The 20,438-nt window shown below is 36.8% G+C and overlaps 1 protein-coding gene across 3 annotated transcripts in view; it reads right to left on the bottom strand.

Annotated features, from left to right (window-relative positions):
- COL14A1 (collagen type XIV alpha 1 chain) overlaps positions 1-20,438 on the bottom strand; it is a 265,288-nt gene that overhangs the window by 31,548 nt on the left and 213,302 nt on the right. For all 3 annotated transcript variants that reach the window (XM_074201475.1, XM_074201474.1, XM_074201476.1), the window contains 5 exons: positions 16,900-16,953; positions 14,741-14,812; positions 7,783-7,818; positions 5,740-5,806; positions 746-934 (listed from right to left, as the gene is read on the bottom strand). In XM_074201475.1, the coding sequence (XP_074057576.1) occupies positions 746-934; positions 5,740-5,806; positions 7,783-7,818; positions 14,741-14,812; positions 16,900-16,953 (418 nt within the window). The remainder of the gene's footprint in view (positions 1-745; positions 935-5,739; positions 5,807-7,782; positions 7,819-14,740; positions 14,813-16,899; positions 16,954-20,438) is intronic.

The following is a 20,438-nucleotide window of genomic DNA, read 5'->3' as shown; positions in this document are numbered from 1 at the left end:
GAAATATAAAGTCCTTTACAACCTAGCACCAGCCTGCCTTTTTAGGCATATTACGCAGTATTCCCCCTTGATGTACTCTGCAGTCATGCCAAACTGGTGGTCTTATCAATCCTTATAAAACAACATGCCCTTTTCCATCTCCATCCATTTTCCCATTTGTGGTGTAAATACCCATTTAGACTTCAATGGACTCCCGCCTCCCTTCCTCTTGATTTCCTTCAAGGCCCAGCTCAAATGATGCTTTCTATATGATGTCTTCCCTGACTCTCCAGTTGTTAGTGCTTTCCCCAGCAAGGCACCTTGTTATCTATTTTGTACATTCCCATATATGTACATGTGGTCTTGCCCTGAGAGTTTGCAAGTCTTCAAGGGAAGAGACGATTAATTTCACTTCACCTTTTTATCCCAAGCAGAGAAAGTGTTTTGATGGATAGCAATTTGACTGTGGAAAAGCACAGAACAAGGTGGTATTTAACCAAGTACAGAGATGTGGGGTATTGCAGAGGAAACAGCAAATTTTTATTTTAAATAGTTTATCCAATTTATATAACTATCTATTTATTGTCTATTTGTTGATTATTCAGCAATGAGGAAGTGCTTCATGACATTGGGACTTTCAAAATCACATTTACCTTCAATAAAGTCATTGCTCCATGTGGTTTCCTTTTACCCATTCACAGAGACTGAGTAGGAACAGGAGCAGTGAGTGACTATGATCTTGTTGGCTTGTTCAGGACAAACCTACCTCTTTCTCCTGGAGTCCCTGGTTGGCCTGGGTTGCCTGGGAAGCCTGGCGGGCCTGGAGGTCCTTGATCACCAGGAGTACCAGGAGAACCTTGTCTTCCTGGCTCACCGGGAGGCCCAGGAACAGTCCGGACAGATGAAGAATGACTTGGAATCTGATTGAGGAGAGAAGTATATCTGGCCATGTGACCTAAACAAAACAAAAGATAGCCAACTTAATGTGACTTCTCGTGAAAGGAGGAAGACAGAAGGTTTTACTTTAGTGTTGGGGGGGGGAGGTGGAGATACAGTTTCCAACAATACATCAGCCTTCCCCTCCCTCAGTAAGGAAAGAACGTACTCCCTAGAAAACATTCTTTTTTGCCAATTTTTTAAAAGTTTACTTTGGATTGTGTTCAATGTACGTCTAACGTGCTTGGAATTCTGCAACAAACTATTCTTCAGTATCTCTATAAACACCACAGAGCAGATTATTCTTAGTTATAAATCCTGCCTTTACCACCAACATTTACCTGACCCCTAACCCTTCACCCAGCTGCCTTATTCTCTAGCAACTTTTCCTGCATTTTTTGACTTCTTTCCCAACCCATAAACCCCTGCTCCACCCTGCTGCTAGCAATCCCTGGATCAGTGTCCTGAATCAACACACCTCCCAGCTGCCAAACCCTTGTCTTGTCCCTTGGGCAGGAACCTTTGCTGCTCATGAATCAGCTGCAAAAACTCCAACTAACTGTGAAAAAAAATAATAAAAAACACCCCCCAATTCTGGGTTTCTTTCCCTAAATCCCTAGCTCAATTATTTCTTAAAATTCTAATTCTGAGCAAGAATTATGTGATACTTCATTTTATCCAGCAGTCAGGGAATGTTATGTCATCAGTGAATTATCCAGAGAAATGAAACTTAGCCCATTGCATGAGAAACTTAAAAAAAAAATTTATCTTTTTTTTTGGTGGAAATTATTCTAAAACACTTCATGATTTGTTGAAACTATGTATACTGAATATAACCAGGCTTAATAGTTCATTTTCATTGTTTTTAATATTAACTATCATATTAAGTAGAATCACTGATCTGTGCCTTTTCTTAACCTTTCTGTCTCTTTTCTCAATATCAAGGTTCTGCTTTTATATCAGTTATTAATATACATGGCTCTGATGATCCTTTTCAAATACCTCCTCCTTTCAGATATACTTTGGACTGACTAAGGTTAACAAAAATTATTTGGTAAATAAAATTCAGTATGACTTGGGTCATACTGACCCCAAAAAACTGCAAAACACTGTTACTCTACCCAATTGCATAGACAAAATGTCAGTTCAAATTCTTCTGAACATCGAAAAAAGAACTGACATTTTGTCTGTGCAATTGGGTAGAGTAACAATGTGTTGCACAGTTTTTTTTAATTCATTACTACCCATAATTCTCTTAAAAGATAGGTCCTTTAAAACTAATGATGATAATAATGACAATGTTACAACAATATTAGCAGTTTATGATCCTCTATATAGTTCTTTAGTGTTACAAAACAGCTGATTCTTTTAACAAGCAATTTGGCAGGTAGTGCATCATTTTCCCATTTAATCAGTCATAAACATAAGTCTCAGAGAGTTTAACTGACTTGCCAAAGGTCATCCAGCAGAGTTGGGACTCAAACTTCCCTGATCTTTAAATTGTCATTGTGATGCCTTTCAGATCTTATCCCATGATGTACTCTTCTGTTCCATGATTAGTCTTACACACCACAAAGAGGTAGATTGTTTTGAGTGTATGGATGATTACACACTGAATCTCACTATTACCCATAAACATTCCACCAACTATCAAAATTTGGACATTCCTCTCTATCTAGGCTTAAATTCCTATCATTCCATTTCTCTCTCTCTCTCTTATTCCTTATACTTCTCGAAGCTCTTCTTAGTTCATATCATACACTCTAATCCCCATATGCCTCAGTATTAACTCAAATCTAGACTTTATCATGCATGACCTTTGATCCCTGCATAGTACTGAGAGTACTTTCTTAGATTATCCCTTCTCATTCCTCCTCATTGCAGTCCTATAGTTATAGTCCTCCACTTTTGAAATCCCTTGTTCATTTTTTTTTTTAGTTTTTGCAAGGCAATGGGGGTTAAGTGGCTTGCCCAAGGCCACACAGCTAGGTAATTATTAAGTGTCTGAGGCCGGATTTGAATTCAGGTACTCCTGACTCCAGGGCTAGTGCTCTATCCATTGTGCCACCTAGCCGCCCCTCCCTTGTTCATTTTTTCCAATTACCAATCATTACTCTTTGCTTAAAATCTCAGCCCTAATTATTGTCACCATCTTCCTCCTCTCATGTGCCTCTAAATGAAGTTGGAGAGAAGTCTATATGGGACCTGACTAGATTAAACACAAATATTTATTATTCAACTTCACTACTATAAGGAAATCATTTATACCTCCCTAACTAATTTCCTTTTTCACTTCTCACTCATAAAGTTTAGACCAATAGTTGTTCTAAATCTTATCTTTTCTCCTCAATCCTCCCCTATGATGCCAACCCCTTAGTTGAATACTTTGTCTCTTAAATCACTGAGAAAATGGAGGTCATTTGTGGTAAGTTTCCTTGTTTTTTGATTTTTTCATCTTAACCCTCCTCCCCCTGACATCATTCCCTTAATCTCAGTAATGAGGAGGACTTTCTCTTTTTAAAAAGTGACCTTCATTCCATCCAGTGACCTTCATTCCATCCCATCACATTTTTTTTCTAGAAGATTACCCCCTCAGTCATACTTTTTCTTGTTCCAATCTTCAATCTCTCCCTACTAATGGCTCTTTCCTAGTTGCCTTTAAACTTGCCTATATAATCCCATCCTAAAAAAAGTTAACTAGACCCTGCAGTTTCAAGTTATCATCATAAAACTCTCTTCCTTTTCTAAGCCAAATTCCTAGAAAAAACCTGTCTACATTTATTGTTTCCATCTCCTTTCCTTTCTTTCTCTTCTCAAACCTTTCCTTCAAACTTGGCTTCCAACCTCACTACTCAATTTCCTGTCCAAAGTTATTAGTCCTTTTAAGTCCCATTTTTCCTCTGCCATTCCTTTTGTGTTCCCTAGGCCCCTCTCCTCAACATTGTTAACAAACTCCCTTTTGTTCTGGACTTTCCCCCTTCACATTTCTTCCATTTCTTGATATTCAATGAAACCTAGTTTTCTCTTGAAGCATCAGCATCTTCTGGCATTCTCTTTAAGGATGGCTGTCCCTTCTTTCAAAATCCTTTGATAATAATAGCTGGCATAATAAATTAGCATTTAGGACCAGGAGGGAGAATACTCCTTTTGCAGTTGTGTATATCACATATACGCCCATTTATATACATATTTTCTCCCTTCACATATTTGATGGCAGGCACCAATTTCCCTTTTCCTTTGTATCTGTGTATCTGTGCTACTTACTTACTAAACTCTTAGTATAAGTGTATACTTAATAAATGCTTATTAGTTATTGACAGGTAACAGTTCCAAGCTCCCCAAGCTTTCTTCAACTGAATCCATTTCAGGTGCTGGCAATTCTAATCAAGCTAACCTTGGTGGAAAGTTACTAGAAAGTATTACTAAGAGGAGGGTCATAACCTAAGGATGGACAAGAGTGAAGGCAGGGGTGGCTAGGTGGCGCAGTGGATAAAGCACCGGCCCTGGAGTCAGGAGTACCTGGGTTCAAATCTGGTCTCAGACACTTAATAATTACCTAGCTGTGTGGCCTTGGGCAAGCCACTTAACCCCACTTGCCTTGCAAAAAACCTAAAAAAAAAAAAAGAAAAAGAGTGAAAGGCACAAGGAGAGAGCATAAAGGATAAGGCAGTGATTAGTTAAACCTACAACTGTGGACTGTGGAAAAGTTATTCTTGAAAAGGAAGAAATAAAACAAGGCTGCGAATAAATACCACCAGACTATGGCAAATGCTTCTTGGTGTATTTTTGGGCATGAAGCCCAAGACATAAAAAGGGAAGGGCCTTGGACCATAATAAGAGATAACAGATGTGAAATGGCTAAATAGGAAGTACTAATTCAAGACAAAGGAACTTATGGAAATCAACAGTGTAAGCTTGGCCTTAGAGTAAGAATACCCCCATTTTTTTAGGTTTTTTTTTGTAAGGCAAATGGGGTTAAGTGGCTTTCCCAAGGCCACACAGCTGGGTAATTATTAAGTGTCTGAGACCAGATTTGAACCCAGGTACTCCTGACTCCAGGGCCGGTGCTTTATGCACTGTACCACCCAGCTGCCCTCAGAACACCCCCATTTTAATGGACAAGATAGGTAAGGTCAATAGGGCTGACGTGAAAAGATCCAGATTGCAGTCTGACCAAACTGATCATTTTAATTACTGTTCCCAGAGACAGAGTGACAAAGTATAGATAGTCAATTAGGAAGATTTGGTTTCAAAAATATAGCTACGATTTATTTAATGCTTAAAGGTTTGCAGAGCTTTACTTATGCTGTCCTTTACAACAACTTAGTGAGGGAACTATTATTACTCCTTTTTTATAAATGAGGAAATTGAGGCTGAGAGTCCCTAAGTGACTTGTCCAGGGTCACACAGATTGTAGTGCCTATGGAAGGATTTGAACTTAACATTCAACACTCTATCAATCACACTATCTTTAAGATCTATAAATTTTCAAGATTTATAAATACTGGTTGTGTAACCCTGGATAATTACATCACTTTATCTCCTAGGCAATTCCCTAAGTTTCAGAGCAACTATGGATATGTACCCACAGAGGGAATTTCCTTGCCAGGAATTTCCTATCTCAATGAAATCATAGGTCTGGACTCTCTCCTTTCTCCAAATACTAAATGATACAGATTCCTGTGTAAGTAGTTGTAAGTAGGCTAAAGCCTTGCCTCTGGGCTGGCTTGATGGTTACACAGACTCATTGGTCTTAGAGGTACCAACTGTTTCTGGACTGTCAAAAGAAATGGAAATTTAAAATAATGAAGAACAGGTGCTTACTCTGGATGAGTTGTTCACACACTTGGCGAGCCACTGCACGAACCATAGCGTGAGACTGCAAGTCACCCTGGAGGGATGAAAAGGAGAAAAAAAATAGTCATCACTTTCAGATTAGTGAGCACAACCAATCAAATATTTGTGAACATCCTCCCACATGCTAAGAAATGACCTAGGGATAAAAGGACAAAAAAAAATAACACACCATACCTGCCTTCAGGAAGATTTCCAGGAGGGAAAAACATGTACAAATATAAATATATTTATAGACATATATTATGTATAGTAAAAACTAAAATAAAAATTAAATATATGTACACTTAAACTATATATAATACATAAGTATATATCAATGTATGATATAATATGTGCATATATTATATATATATATATATATATACACACACACACTCACAAAATGTGTACAAATTAAAAGACAAAATAATTGGTGGGGAGAAAATTGGGGGAAGACAAGTTCAAACCCAGCCTCAGATACTTAGCAGCTATGTAACCCTGGGCAAATCATTTGACCTGTCTGCCTCAGTTTTCTCATTTGTAAAATGGAGAAAATAATAACCCCTACCTCTCAGTGTTATTCTGAGGATCAAATGACATGATATTTGTGAAGAACTTAGCACACTGCCTAGTATATTAGCTATTATTGAGGTGGTAAAGGTCATTCTTGTGCTGAGTTTTGAAGGGAACAATCATAGACACAGCCTTATCTTCTAAGGAATGATGGGGTTTCTCATACTGACATATGAGCTATCCAGAGTATCGCTGAAAAGTGTGTGAAGAAGGATATATTGTAGCCCATTCTATTATCTCTTCTATTGACTTTGGATGAATTAGATGAATTTAGACCCTATCCCTGTGGTAGATACAGAGAACCTCTGTCCTCTAGACTAGAACCTCTAGACTCATTTCCAGTTTTCTTAGATTCTTTGTTCAAAGAAAAATATCAATGGATGTACCTGGCATGCAAACCTATAAAAGACACTAACAAACCCATAGATTTTTTTTTATCAAAGTTGCCTTATTGATTTATAATACCTCTGAAAGGAAAAGGTAGAATCTCAAGCTAAGGTCTGAGCTTTACTAATCTCTATTGTCAACATTGCTTAGATTTTTTGGACAAATATTTATTCCATAAGATTTCTAATGTTTTATTTAGCCTTTGATTCTGTTTCTGACTTGGGTGATCTGGCTTGCCTTTACCTTTTCAGGTTGGAACAAGTCCATCAGGCAAAGGAGTAGAATGATAATAACAATAATTAATAATAATAATAATAATAACAATAATAATTATACCTTTGTATAAAACTTTTAACTTTTAAAAACACTCCTCAAGTTCTTAAAAACATTTGTTCTTCACAATGTCCCTGTGAGGTAGGTAGGTAGGACAATATAATTATTTCCATTTTACAAATGAGAAAATAGAACCACAGGGGGTTGTTAAGCAGAGGTAGCTCTAGTAGTCATACCCTTTGGCTAAGGGTTCTTACCACTACAACAAAATGCCTCATCAATTTTTAATATCAAAGGAGGCCCAAGAAGGATCTAATAATGAAAGAATGACAAGAATCAGCAAATTCTTTAATAAAATTGTGTTTGTATGCCTGACATAAGAGCAATTTCCAAGGCTATAATGAGGGGGGTTTTTCACGAGACAAGAAGTATAAAAAACAAGTCCAAGTACAGCAGCATGAAGTGAGGGTACCCTCAGTTGGGTGGGGTTCACAGATCACCCCTGAAAGGTGTGTGGAGAAGACAGAAACTATGGGACATTGTAGGAGTCTACTATTGGATAAGTCAGCTTGTGTTAGGGTTGAGGAGAAAGAAGTTTACCAATCCTTCTGGTAGTGGTTCATTTCAAGTTATCATTCTTGTTAACTAGATGCTTAAACTTTATTGTTTCTAAATTCAATCTTAGCAAAGTCAAAGCTCTAGTCACCTACTAGGTAAGGTTCTGGCAATGGTTTCAAGATAAAATGTTAGGCCCAATGAAGAATCTGATGCTGACAAGTTCAATGATGGTCTACTTACTCGTTCCCCTCTTTCTCCCTTTGCTCCAGGAAGACCCTGAAAGAAGTGACAAATGGTAGTTATTTTTGAGATAGTATGCATCCAAACATCCTACTTGCACCACCCTCCAACTCAGAGTACATTGCTATTTCTAAAAAGGACAGATAACATAATAATATAGCAACAGAAAGATAGTATAAGCCAGGATCACAATAAATTTCCTTTCAACCTGATTGAATAAAAATGATGGTATTTAAGAAATGCAGAGTCATTGCTATTTTTTTAAATTGTTATAATATCTAAGTGCTCTCATTAATTCTCTTATTAATAGAAATAGTTCTCGTTCCTAAAAATAGAATTATTTTGTTCATAAGATAATAAATTTAGAGCTGGTCTATCTACAGGTCATCTAGTGATACTTTTATTCTACAGAATAGGAAAATGAGTCAATGACATTAGATGATTTGCCTAAGGTCACACAGTGAGGACTTTTTGGAGGTAAACTTAACCCCAGTTCCTCTTGACATTAAGGTCAGCTTTCTATGTATTCTGACTTTTAGGAATAAAAATAGTAGTCATTTGAATGTTTTTTTTAAGTTTAATTCAACTATAAAAGTTGAGAAATTTATTTATATTGTGAATCTTTTAGAAAAGACCCATAGGCAGTGTCAATTGTAGGCGATTTCTAATGTAAAAAGGCAAGTACTTTTCACAATATAACCTAAAAATCAATAATGTATGAAATCATAATATATGAAATTAATTAATAATACAATTCATTTTGATAAAGAGAAGGCAGGGAGCTACAGAATTAGCATTTATTAAATTTTAATTGATTATTAATTTAGTATACCTACTATATTACCAGGCAGGGCATTTAGGTAGTAGTGCAGTGGATAGAGTACCAGGTTTGGAGTTAGGAAGATCTGAGTTTAAAGCTGAACTCAGATGATGATATTTGTCCTTCATTCTTGAAGAAGACCCTGACATCAGGGAGGTGATGCCATGACATGGACATGACTTGGATTTGAGTGAGAAGATGCTGTGCTAAGTCACCAGCCTCACTTTCTCTTCCAAGTCACCTGTGGTCAGATATGAATCAGAATGACTGGAGATGGTCCTGGATCCAAGGCAATCAGGGTTAAAGGACTTGCTCAAGGTCACACAGCTAGTAAGTGTCTGAGGCTGACTTCGGGTTCCATGTTCTACCTATTATACCATCTAGTTGCTCAAATAATGACTCAGATAATTTACTACCTATGGGCAAGCCACTTAATCCCTAATTGCCTCAGTTCCTCATACATAAAATGGGGACAAACTGGAGAAGGAAATGACAAACCACTGAGGTATCTTTACCAACAAAACCCAATGGACAAAGTCCATGGAGTCAGCCAGAGTTGGACACAACTTAACAATAAAGCAACGATAAATGTACCAGACATTGTGCAAACTACTTTACAGATATTATTTTATTTGATCCTAACAACAATCTTTGGATAGATGTTATTATGATCCTCATTTTACAGTTGAGGGAACTAAGGCAGGCAGAGATTAAGAAGCTTTGTCAAAGCCACACAGCTAATGAGAGGCAAGATTTGAATTCGAGTCTTTCTGATTCCATGCCCAGTGGCATCTCTACTGTACCACCTTGCTGCTTCAACAAGCATTTATGGAGCATTTACTTCAACAAGCATTTATGGAGTAAAATATTATGCAAAGCCCTAGGGATCCACAGACAACAAAACATTCTTTAGTTTTCAGGACAAGGTAGGAAGGGTCAATAGAGTTTTGGAAACAGTGCTCCTGTGTAATAAGAAATTATTGTTTATTCTAACTTGTCTGACCCATTTCCTTTGATTTTACAGAGTAAAGCAAAATAAAATAAAAATTCCTCACGAGGTTAATTCCCATAACTCCACCAAAAGCATACTTTGAGGGGAAAACTTATTCCTTGAAGATGCTGAGTAGACTGGTAAAAGTGGCCAATTTTCCTTTGAACTTTAGTAACATTTGAAATGTAAAGAAAAGACACTACAGTAGTCACATTCATAGAATCTTAGGATGGAAGAGAACTTAACGAACATCCACTGCCAATCTGCTTATTTTAGAGTTACCTACAAAATAAATCCTCAAAGCCTTAACCAGAGTTTGGAGTTCCTCCATAATTTGACCTTCACGTACCTTTCAAACTCAATCTCATTCTTCCTCTGCATAAACTCTATTCTTCAGCCAAACTAGACTATTCATTATTCCTTCAATGTGAGGTTTCCCACTTTTATCCCTTTGCCCAGGATTTCTCAACCCTTTCACTGTTCCATTTCTGACAAACAGAATTGTCTTGCCATTGTTCAGTCATTTTTTTAGTTATGTTTGACTCTTTTTTTTATGCCATTTGGGGTTTTCTTGGTAGAGATACTGGAGTGGTTTGCCATTTCCTCTTGAGCTCCTTTTACTGATGAGGAAACTGAGGCATAGTTAGTCAAGGTCTGAGGTCAGATTTGAACTCAGGAAGATGAGTCTCCTTGACTTCAGGTCCAGCACTATCCATTGTACAATCAAGCTTTCCAAGTCAGAATCTTATCTATCCTTTTAGATATAATAGCACCTGCTTCATGGAGCCTTCCCTGGTTGTCTTCTATGTCCCCTTAAGTTGGAAGTGATTGGAATTCCTCCTCTAGAGGAGGAAAGAGAAGTAGAGAGGACACAGGATATGGTCTCAGAAAACCTGGGTTCAATTAAGAATTTTGCATTTTACTATTTGTGTGACTTTCAGTCATCACTTACTCTTTCTAAGACTCATTCTTCTCATATATCAAAGGAGGAAGGAGGTTGTATTAAATGACCACTGAGTTGTCTCCTGGTTCTATACCTATGGTTCAACAACTGAGTTCCCTTGGAATATTGCTTGTCTCTTTCTTATGGCACTCTTCACATTACACATTACAATTTTATTTTATTTATATAAATGTATGTTTAGCTTCATGTGTACATATGTACATGTAAATGTATAAAATATATATTTTTACATGCATGTCCCTTCTATTTGGTAGGTTCCCTGATGTAAGTGAAGAGTTAATTATTAACTTTTGCAGTCTGTACAGGAACCAACACAATGGTGTGAATACAGCAATTCAATGAATAGTTGATGAATGAATTAGAAATTTAACCCTGGGGAGGGAAAATGATTTGCTTGAAGTCACATAGTTGGTAGTTAAGATAGAACTGAAAAGTCAAATCCTCTGATTGGGTTCTAGCATGCTTTAACTCTTAATGACATTCTACCAAGGGCTAATGAATAAATTCTGATCTTAGAGTAAAAATTTTCAGATAAATCCCTTTTTTTGACTTAAAATTTTGCGAAGGAGTCCTTTAAATGACTGCCTACCTAGGAAAGCACTCTATTCACTGACCGTCCCCCATGCTTAAGACTTAATTCAAATGTCACCATCAACAAGCCTTTCCTGTTCTATTCCCCAAGTGAAATAATTACTTTCCATTTACACCATACATTATCTCATATGCACTTAGTTCCTTGCATATTGTAGCCCATATTAGAATGTTGATTCTTTAAGTATGGGATATTTTTGTCTTTCTTCATATCATAACACCTGTAACACAGTAAAGTCTTTCTTTTCTTTTTCTTTTTGAAGTAATCAGGGTAAAGTTACTTGACCAGGGTCTTCGGCTGCATTTGAAATCAGGTCAAATGCAGGGTTGGCATTCTAACCTCTTTGTCCACTGTGCCTCTTCTCCCCCCCGCCCAGTAAATTCTTTTTAAAAATATTTTATTTATTTTGAGTTTTACAATTTTCCCCCTAATCTTCCTTCCCTCCCTCCCCCATCGAAGGCAGTCTGTTAGTCTTTCCATTGTTTCCATGTTATACACTGATCCAAATTGAATGTGATGAGAGAGAAATCATATCCTTGAGGAAGAAACATAAAGTAAGAGATAGCAAGATCAGACAATAAGATATCAGATTTTTTTCTTAATTAAAAGTAATAGTCTTTGGTCTTTGTTCAAACTCCATGATTCTTTCTCTGGATACAGATAGTGTTCTCCACCACAGATAGTCCCAAATCATCCCTGATTGTTGCACTGATGGAATGAGTGAGTCCATCAAAGTTGATCATCACCTCCATGTTGCTGTTAGGGTGTACAGTGTTTTTCCTGGTTCTGCTCATCTCACTCAGCATCAGTTCATGCAAATCCCTCCAGGCTTCCCTGAATTCCCATCCTGGTTTCTAATAGAACAATAGTGTTCCATGACATACATATACCACAGTTTGTTAAGCCATTCCCCAATTGAAGGACATTTACTTAATTTCCAATTCTTTTCCACCACAAACAGGGTAAACAGGTTTGCTGTGAATATTTTTGTACAAGTGATGTTTTTACCCTTTTTCATAATCTCTTCAGGATATAGACCCAGTAGTGTATTGCTGGATCAAAGGGTATGCACATTTTGTTGCCATTTGTTCCCAGTAAATTATTTTTTCCCCATATAATTGTTTATAGTTTAGATCTCTCTCTCTCTCTTCTCTCTCTCTCTCTCTCTCTCTCTCTCTCTCTCTCTCTCTCTCTCTCGTTTTTTTTGAAAGGCAATGGGGTTAAGTGGCTTGCCCAAGGTCACACAGCTAGGTAATTATTAAGTCTCTGAGGTCGGATTTGAACTCAGGTGCTCTTGACTCCAGGGCTGGTGCTCTTTTCACTGTGCCACCTAGCTGCCCCAACCTCAGTAAATTCTTGCTGACTGAATTACCTTGTTCTGTAGGTGTCCTAGATAACTCTCTAAAGTAGGAGTTCTTGGGGTGGCTAGGTGGTGTAGTGGATAAAGTACTGGCCCTAGAGTCAGGAGTACCTGGGTTCAAATCTGGTCTCAAACACTTAATAATGACCTAGCTGTGTGGCCTTGGGTAAGCCACTTAACCCCATTTGCCTTACAAAAACCTAAAAAAAATAAAATAAAGTAAGAGTTCTTCACCTGGGGAATAACAATATTTTTGAAACCTATTTCAGTATTATTGGATTCCTTTGTCACTCTGTATCATTTAAAAGCATTATTCTTGGGACTCCATAGGTTTCACTAGTTTGGCAAAGGATCTATGAAAAAAAATTAAGAATCCCTGCTCTAAAGTCTCTTCCAGCTCTAAATCCTGTGATCATATTAAAAATCTTAACTGGCTAAAAATCTTATAGCTGGGATAAATGGAAAGGCTCCAGTTTTACAGATGAGAAAACTGAGGCAAAAGTGGCTTGCCCAACATAAGGCAGAACCAGGATTTGAACCTAAGTCTTCCAGCTCTAAGTCTGGGTTATAGGCTCCATATACAATGCAAGCAGGAATTGCTGCATTAGCAGAACCTTCTGCACCATGAGGCAGGAGGCCCAAGGTGGGTGTCTGGCACTGATGTGGGAAACATGTTGTCTTGTTCAAGAGCTGCCTGTGTCTGTCTTTCTTGGCCTCTTTTCCTCCCACCTTCCTAGATAGAGGTCCAAGTAAAACCAAGAAAGGTTTCAAGATCCAAATAGGGTCCATGATTCACTGAGAATGACAAATAGCTGAACACAAATTTTTTTTTTTTTACAGCCCATGGGCACAAGGCAAGAGGAAATCTCTGGCCAAGACTGAAAATTTTATAAGGGGAAAAGCTCAAGGTCCTTGAGGACCCTAATTCTTAAAACCCTAATTGCTTCCTGGGAAACACAGAAGGGGAATCTTAACTGTGGTATTCCCAACTTGAAAGTATAAATATAAGGTGTGTGACCATATAAAGTAACAGAGTGATTTTCTCATGTGACTCAAACTAATTTCAAAGAACACTAGACAAATGTGCCTTCTGAGTAAGAGTCTATATACAAATTAAAGTATGTCGATGAGATTGCTGATGATGGGTTTGGCCTAGGCAAATTCTTCAGGCAGAGTGAAATTTGGGCAGAGCAAACAATTTTCTGAAACTATAAGTGTGAAATGCACTGAGATTTTTATATATAAGCAGCCAGAGACTGGGAGGTGGGAGTTGGAAAGTGAAGGGATAAGGAAGAGATCGAATGTGGAAGTCATGAGAATATTTAGAGGCTATGCCAGATTTACTCTTCCAAGCACTAATCACTCCCATCCAATAGCCATCTCTTCCCCTGATTTCCCAACTTCTCATCTTTCCAAAACTATGGCTATATTTGAAGCTGTTCATATATTTACATGTTCTTAACAGTTAAGTTTATGTCAGAGATATATGTTATTTAAAGACTGTTGGCTGATATTTATAGCAAAAATTATTCAATTTTTTTGAAAGAATTAGAGGTCATATAGCCCAGTAACTTCATTTGATGTCTCAAGAAATTGAGACCAGAAAGGTTCTCACTTAATTTCTTCTTCTACCCACTCCATCAAATTTAAAGAGCAGCTCAGAAGATTTAAGAACCAAAGGAAAAAAAGGTAAATGATGAAAAGCAAAGATGTAAAGGTAAAGGTGACTTAGCATAGCACCCCCTCACTCAAATCCAATTCATGTGCATGTCATGGCATCCCCTCCCTGATGTCATGGTCTTCATTGATAATGAAGTGCATATAATGACTCTTTGGGAGAGAAAAATGACATTTTCACTCCATATTTGAATCTTACAAGCATTTAAAAATTTTAAATCAGGAGTTATACTCTGCCAATATATCCCAATGATCAACATCTCTAATCTTTTAAAACATCGAGCTTTAATGACCCAAATCTGGTCTTGACACCTAGCTTGTAAACAAGTATAATTCATATATTTGTTTCTTATTCTTTCTTCTTGTGGTGATTAGCTATTATTTCATGTTTGACCTCTCTTTCTGTTAGACTGAAGTGCTGCCATAAGAAGCTTTCTGTAAAATCTTCTCACATTCCTTAATATAAGAGTTCATCTTCAAGCAATGCTTATGAGTAAAAGAAATGCTAACAGGAGATAGAATCATCATGGCTGGGAAAACATTATGCTACTTACAGGAGGTCCTAGGTCCCCTTGTGGTCCAGTACTTCCTGTGATACCTGGAATGCCAGGGGCTCCTGGGATACCCTAGTAGATGACCAAGTAAACAGACAAGCAAGATCCATATTCTTTATCACAACATTCAAAACTCTTAATAGTTAAACAAAGTTCTCTATCTCAAAGTTCTGACTGCTGGGGCATTTCACAGCCCTTTGCTCATCCTTATTTCCTCCATCCCTCACTTCCAAGAAATAGAAGACCAATTCCCAAGTAGATTCACTCCTGAAGTTAGGAGAGATTTCACCAAATTCACGTCCCATTTATATCCAAGGAAAAATTTACTAAATACATTTGACGAATTGCCAATGTGATGAAATCATATAACTATACAAACTACAAATAAGTTATTATATTTTTAATAACTGTCATATAACATTTTATCTTTATGCTGCTACAGTTGAATAAAGCATTTGCTGCTATTGTCCAAGTATTATTGTTATTTTTCATTTCCCCATACATTCAAATTATCTTGGTATTGAAATAATGATTTTTCAAATGAATGTATTGTCTGGTATATATGTTCATCTTAGTCAAAAAAAGTCAAAAATTCTCAAAAGTATGATTTCTATCGCCATATCATGATCCAATGCAATAGCTATGCCAGCAAATAATTTACAAATGGTTTATTGCTAATAAAAGTGAAAGTGTAGCTTAACTTTTCACTCCATAGGATTTATCTTCATTAGACAAGGGAACCAAGTTTCTAATACCAGCTAAACAACCATTTTGATGACAACAATAACAATAATAATGATAAATAGTGCCTTAAGGTTCTCTAGCACTTTACATACTTGAGTCTTGATTTAGACAAAGGATACACATCACTATTTATGAATACTGGTAGATTCATAATAAATATTTCTTTAATTTAATCAGAATTCTTATTAAAGCAGGGTATATTGGCTCTATCCTAGAGTACTGTCTTCCTCCCCTAAGCCTCATCACTTGAGTCAACTCCTAAATCTGTATTATGTGGCAACCCTCTACCCCCAAAGATGGTAACTATCTCCTGGACCTACCTTCTATTCCACTACCCCCTACCTTTCTTCTCCCCTGCTGACTTTTCTGTCTCTTGGGATTGAGGATAAGGACTTTCAGGGATGAGCAGAATTCAATTGAATTGTCTTCTGCCACCATTTTGTCTTTCACTCTGTCCTATTCAAATGAATTTTTCCCTAGGTACCATAAGTTAGAGTTATACCTTTGAATTAAATTTAATAATTTAGGTATTTTTAGTGATAATGTCAATGTAATGCCTCACAGAGAGAAAAAACACAATCTAATGCCAAGGAAAATGCTGCCCTTCAGAAGAACACTATCATTCCCACATTCACATTTTGCTCTGTGATAATTATTCCAGAGGATATAGTGGGGATTGGTAATTGGACAGTTCCATGAGTAAGTTTAAGATAGAAGTAGAAAGCAAAAACTACCCAAGTAGAATGGTGGGTCCCCTGTAGGGGAATCATGGAGAATATGGACCAGAGTGATATGAGATGGGCAGGCAAGAATGGATTGTGAGCTGCATCGGGCAGAAGGAACTGATAAATTGATGAGAGCATATAACTTTGTTCAGGGGAATACTCTATTCATCATCAGAAAGAGATTCTTCAAATTGTACCAGCCAATTGTAACAAACTATTGTGGCTGTAGCACTTCTTTTCCAAATCCAATTTCAGAGAATGGGGTTTGCTTTTTGATTATGTTAAGTATGAATTGATCCATCATATGGTACCTACTACCTTGGGGTTGGTTGACCAACCATCCTTCTCTAGAAGAGGGAATAGCAGTGAGACGCATAGAAATTTAGCTGTGAAATAATGGAATCTTAAAACGGTCAATTTGGGAGGGGGTTTAGATATAACACAGTCCAACATCATTTTTTTTTTCAAAAATGAGGAAACAGAATGATCTTTCACAGTTGTAGAAATGGTGATTTAAGTTATAGTAATATATAGTAATATATAATATATAGTAATATAATCATCATCATCATCAATATTGACATAATGCTTTAAGATGTACAAAATACACATTATTGCTACAAAAGAAAATACAAAAGAAATAAAATAAATGGGAAAAAAGTCTATCCCATTAGATTCTGCAGCACTTACAATAGGTCCAGGGGGTCCTGGGGGGCCAGTGGGTCCATCTTTACCAGGTAAGCCCTATAATAAAGAAATAAAAATTATATATATCATTCTTTAGCATGAAACTTTCAGAAAAGGCTTTACAAATTTTGGGGTGCTAAGACTTCTTGTTTATTGTGGTCTACTAAGGAATGGTTTCTTTCAAACTCTTCAGGGGAATGCCTTTTTGGCAGTATCTTTGGCAATATCTTTGTGTCTTTTGGCTGTGTTAAATGGTCCTCTGTGGGACTTTAAGGTGTAAAAGTTACCACTTACAAACTTAAACAGGAACAAGTTTCCGGAATGTGTTTTTATAAAATTAAGCATAACAACTAAGAAGGGAGTCATTCCCCTGGTAAATAATGTCCAAGTGAGAAAATGAATTAATGATTCTGATCGCCTAAGAGGACCTCAAATGTTGTTGTTGCTGTTGTCCTTCATTTTCAAAGGGAACTAATGATGTAGAAAACTTTATCAGAAGTCAATATTGCTAATCAAGCACTATAAAGAAAATGATAATCAAAACCTGTGACTTCATTGATGCTGATCCCCTTCAGTGTAAAAATTCTCTTCCCTGACACCAATCCATAAATCACCTGTAACTGACAATCTTACATCATTGCCTAAGGACTCTGAGAAATTTATTGATGTGCCCCTGGATAATAAATATCAAAGGCAGAATCTGAACCCAAGTTTTCTTGATAATAAGACAAGCACTCTGCTCTGTGTGTGTGTGTGTGTGTGTGTATGTCTTGTTTTGTCATTTTTTTCAATTAAATCTGATTCTTCATAACCCCATTTGGGTTTTTGTGGCAAAGATATTGGAATGGTTGCTGTTTCCTTTGTCAACTCATTTTACAGATGACGAAATTGAAAGAAAAAGAGTGAAATGATTTGCCCAGGGTCACACAACTATCCTATACTGTATCTTTAATAATACTTATAAATGCTGAAAATTAAAAAGTGGATTGGCTATTCTTGTATGACCAGAGGGTGTGACCAACAGTACAGGCATACAGGCATATGATGAACCCCATAAAACCCCATGGAATACTGCTTGGCCAATCTCCCATTTATAACTCTTCCTATGGAGCTAATTGATACAATTATGTTGTTTCCCTGAAAACCATGGATTCTTGCTTTCACTGATAGTGTTGGCAACACAAATCTTACTCTTGACATTAGTCACAAAATATTAGCCCTTCCTTCTCACTTTTCCAATAAGTGCCACCATTTGTTGTTTCACTGAAATTTGACAAATATTTATTAAATAACCATAAGTACCAGACACTGTGTTAGGTATTAGGGACAAAAATTTAAAAGTGAAACTGTGCCTGCCCTCAAGAAACTTACATTCTTACAAGGGAAATATATAGTGGTGTGCTGGAAAATGTTTAACAATGAGTTCTCCAAAATAAAATGGAGGATAATCTGTATTTTAAAGGCTAATCTGTTTTCTTAACATTTCACTATCACTTTCTCTTGGCAACTGGATGGTGCAGTGCATAGAGCTTTGGGCCAGGGGGAGTTAAAAATCTACCTTTAGGCACTTCCTAGCTGTGTGACCCTGAACAAGTCACTTCACCCTGTTTGCCTCTGTTTTCTCATCTGTAAAATAAACTGGGAATGGAAATGGAAAACCACTCTAGGATCTTTGCCAAGAAAATCCCAAATAGAGTCACAAAGAGTCAGATATGATAGAGACAACTAAAAAATAACAATATCATTTACTTAAATCTCTGGAGTCAAGATGACCAGCCAAACAATAAATCAAGCTATGATTTATTAATACTGGATAATTTCCATGTAAATGCTCACACTAAAAATATAACAATTGACTCTCGACCGCTGGTTCAAGCTGAGTCCAATTCACCCTAGGGCATATGACATATCCATGGACAAGAACTTACAGGACAAAAACAAAATACACAGTAATTTGGGGAAGGTATACTAATCACTAGAAGAATTAGGAAAGGCCTCTTGAAGGAACTGGCATTTAAAGGGAGCTCAGGTTCCAAGAGGCAGAGGAGAGGAAAGAGAACTTAGAAGATGGAGGGGTGGCTTGCAGAAGGGTGAGAAGAGAGGAGATGGAATGTGATATAGAAAGATAGTAGACCAAATTGATAGTAGTATAGAGTCCATTAGGGAGTAACAGGCAGCCAACCTAGAAAAATAAGTTGGAGCTTAATGGTGATGTATTTGGAATCAGTGGTATCAAACTCAAATAGAAATAAATTTCCCTAGGGCCACATATTGACTTAGAAAAGCACAAGTTAGCATTATCTACATTTTATTGTATTTTTTATTTTTTTGTTAAACATTTCCCAATTAAAATTTTAATTTGATACAGAGTGGTGAATAATCTGATAGATCATTTAGGATTTAAATAAGGAGTAGACAAATGTGCATTTTAATTTAAGAGCATAAGTAAAGAAATTTTAAGAAATTTTAAATAAAAATAAATTTTAAGAAAAGAAATTACATAGTCACATGTATACTTTAGCGATACCATTTTTGGCAACTGTGTGGAGGATGAATTGAAGAGTAGAGAAACTGGATACATGGAGGCCAATTAGGAGATAATAATAATAATAATAATAATAATAATAATAATAATAATAAATAATACTCAACATTTATATAGGTTCTATTATTTATATTGTACTAAGAACTTTTCAATTATTATTTCATTTGAGTCTCACAACCCTGCAAGGTAGATACTATCTTTTTATCATTTTACAGAGGAACAAACTGAAGCAAACACAGGGGAAGAGACTTGACCAGGATCATATAATTAATGAGTGTCTGAGGCTGGTTCTGAATTTAGGTCTTTCTGATTTCAAGCCCAGTGATCTATCCACTGTACCCCAAGGATCTGTATTAGGGCAGCTAGGATATGTATAGTAAGAAAGGACGTATGTGCAAGATATTAAGGATATAAAACATAGCAACTGATATGGGGTAAGAGAAATCTAAGAGTCATGTATGACTCCTAGGTTGTGAATCTAGGAGGGGGGAGTGTCTTCAAGGTAAGTAGATATGCTCAGAGGAAGATTGAATTTAAGGGAAAAGATTATGCATTCTGTTTTGAACATGTTGAATTTGAAATGCGAACCAGAAGTGTCAAATGGACAGTAGAATAAGTAGCACTGATGCTCAGGAGAGAGTTGTGGGTTGATTTTGTAAATATGGAAGATATAAAAATTGAATCATCTACTTTCAGTGGGAAGTTGATGTGATCACAGAGGGAGTGAATAGAGGGAGAAGAGGAGAGGGTCCTGCAGTATATCAGGAAAAGGAGACTGGACAGGAATAATAATACTACAAGGGTATGATCAAACAACCCTGAAAGATTAGTGCTCTGAAAATGGGGGGAGAGGAGGGTAACCATAAAGAAGGGTAGTCAACACTCTTAAGCACCACAAGATGGTCAAAAGGATGAAGATGGAGAAAGATCAATGGATCATCTAAATCCAAACCCTTCATTTAAAAACTGAATATCAGTGAGGTCAGATGATTTGTTG

The sequence above is a fragment of the Macrotis lagotis genome, chromosome X (assembly GCF_037893015.1).
Source record: "Macrotis lagotis isolate mMagLag1 chromosome X, bilby.v1.9.chrom.fasta, whole genome shotgun sequence".
In the NCBI taxonomy this organism is placed as follows: domain Eukaryota; kingdom Metazoa; phylum Chordata; class Mammalia; order Peramelemorphia; family Peramelidae; genus Macrotis; species Macrotis lagotis.
The sequence above is the reverse complement of the archived record's forward strand: the minus strand, read 5'-3'. Positions and strand labels throughout refer to the sequence as shown.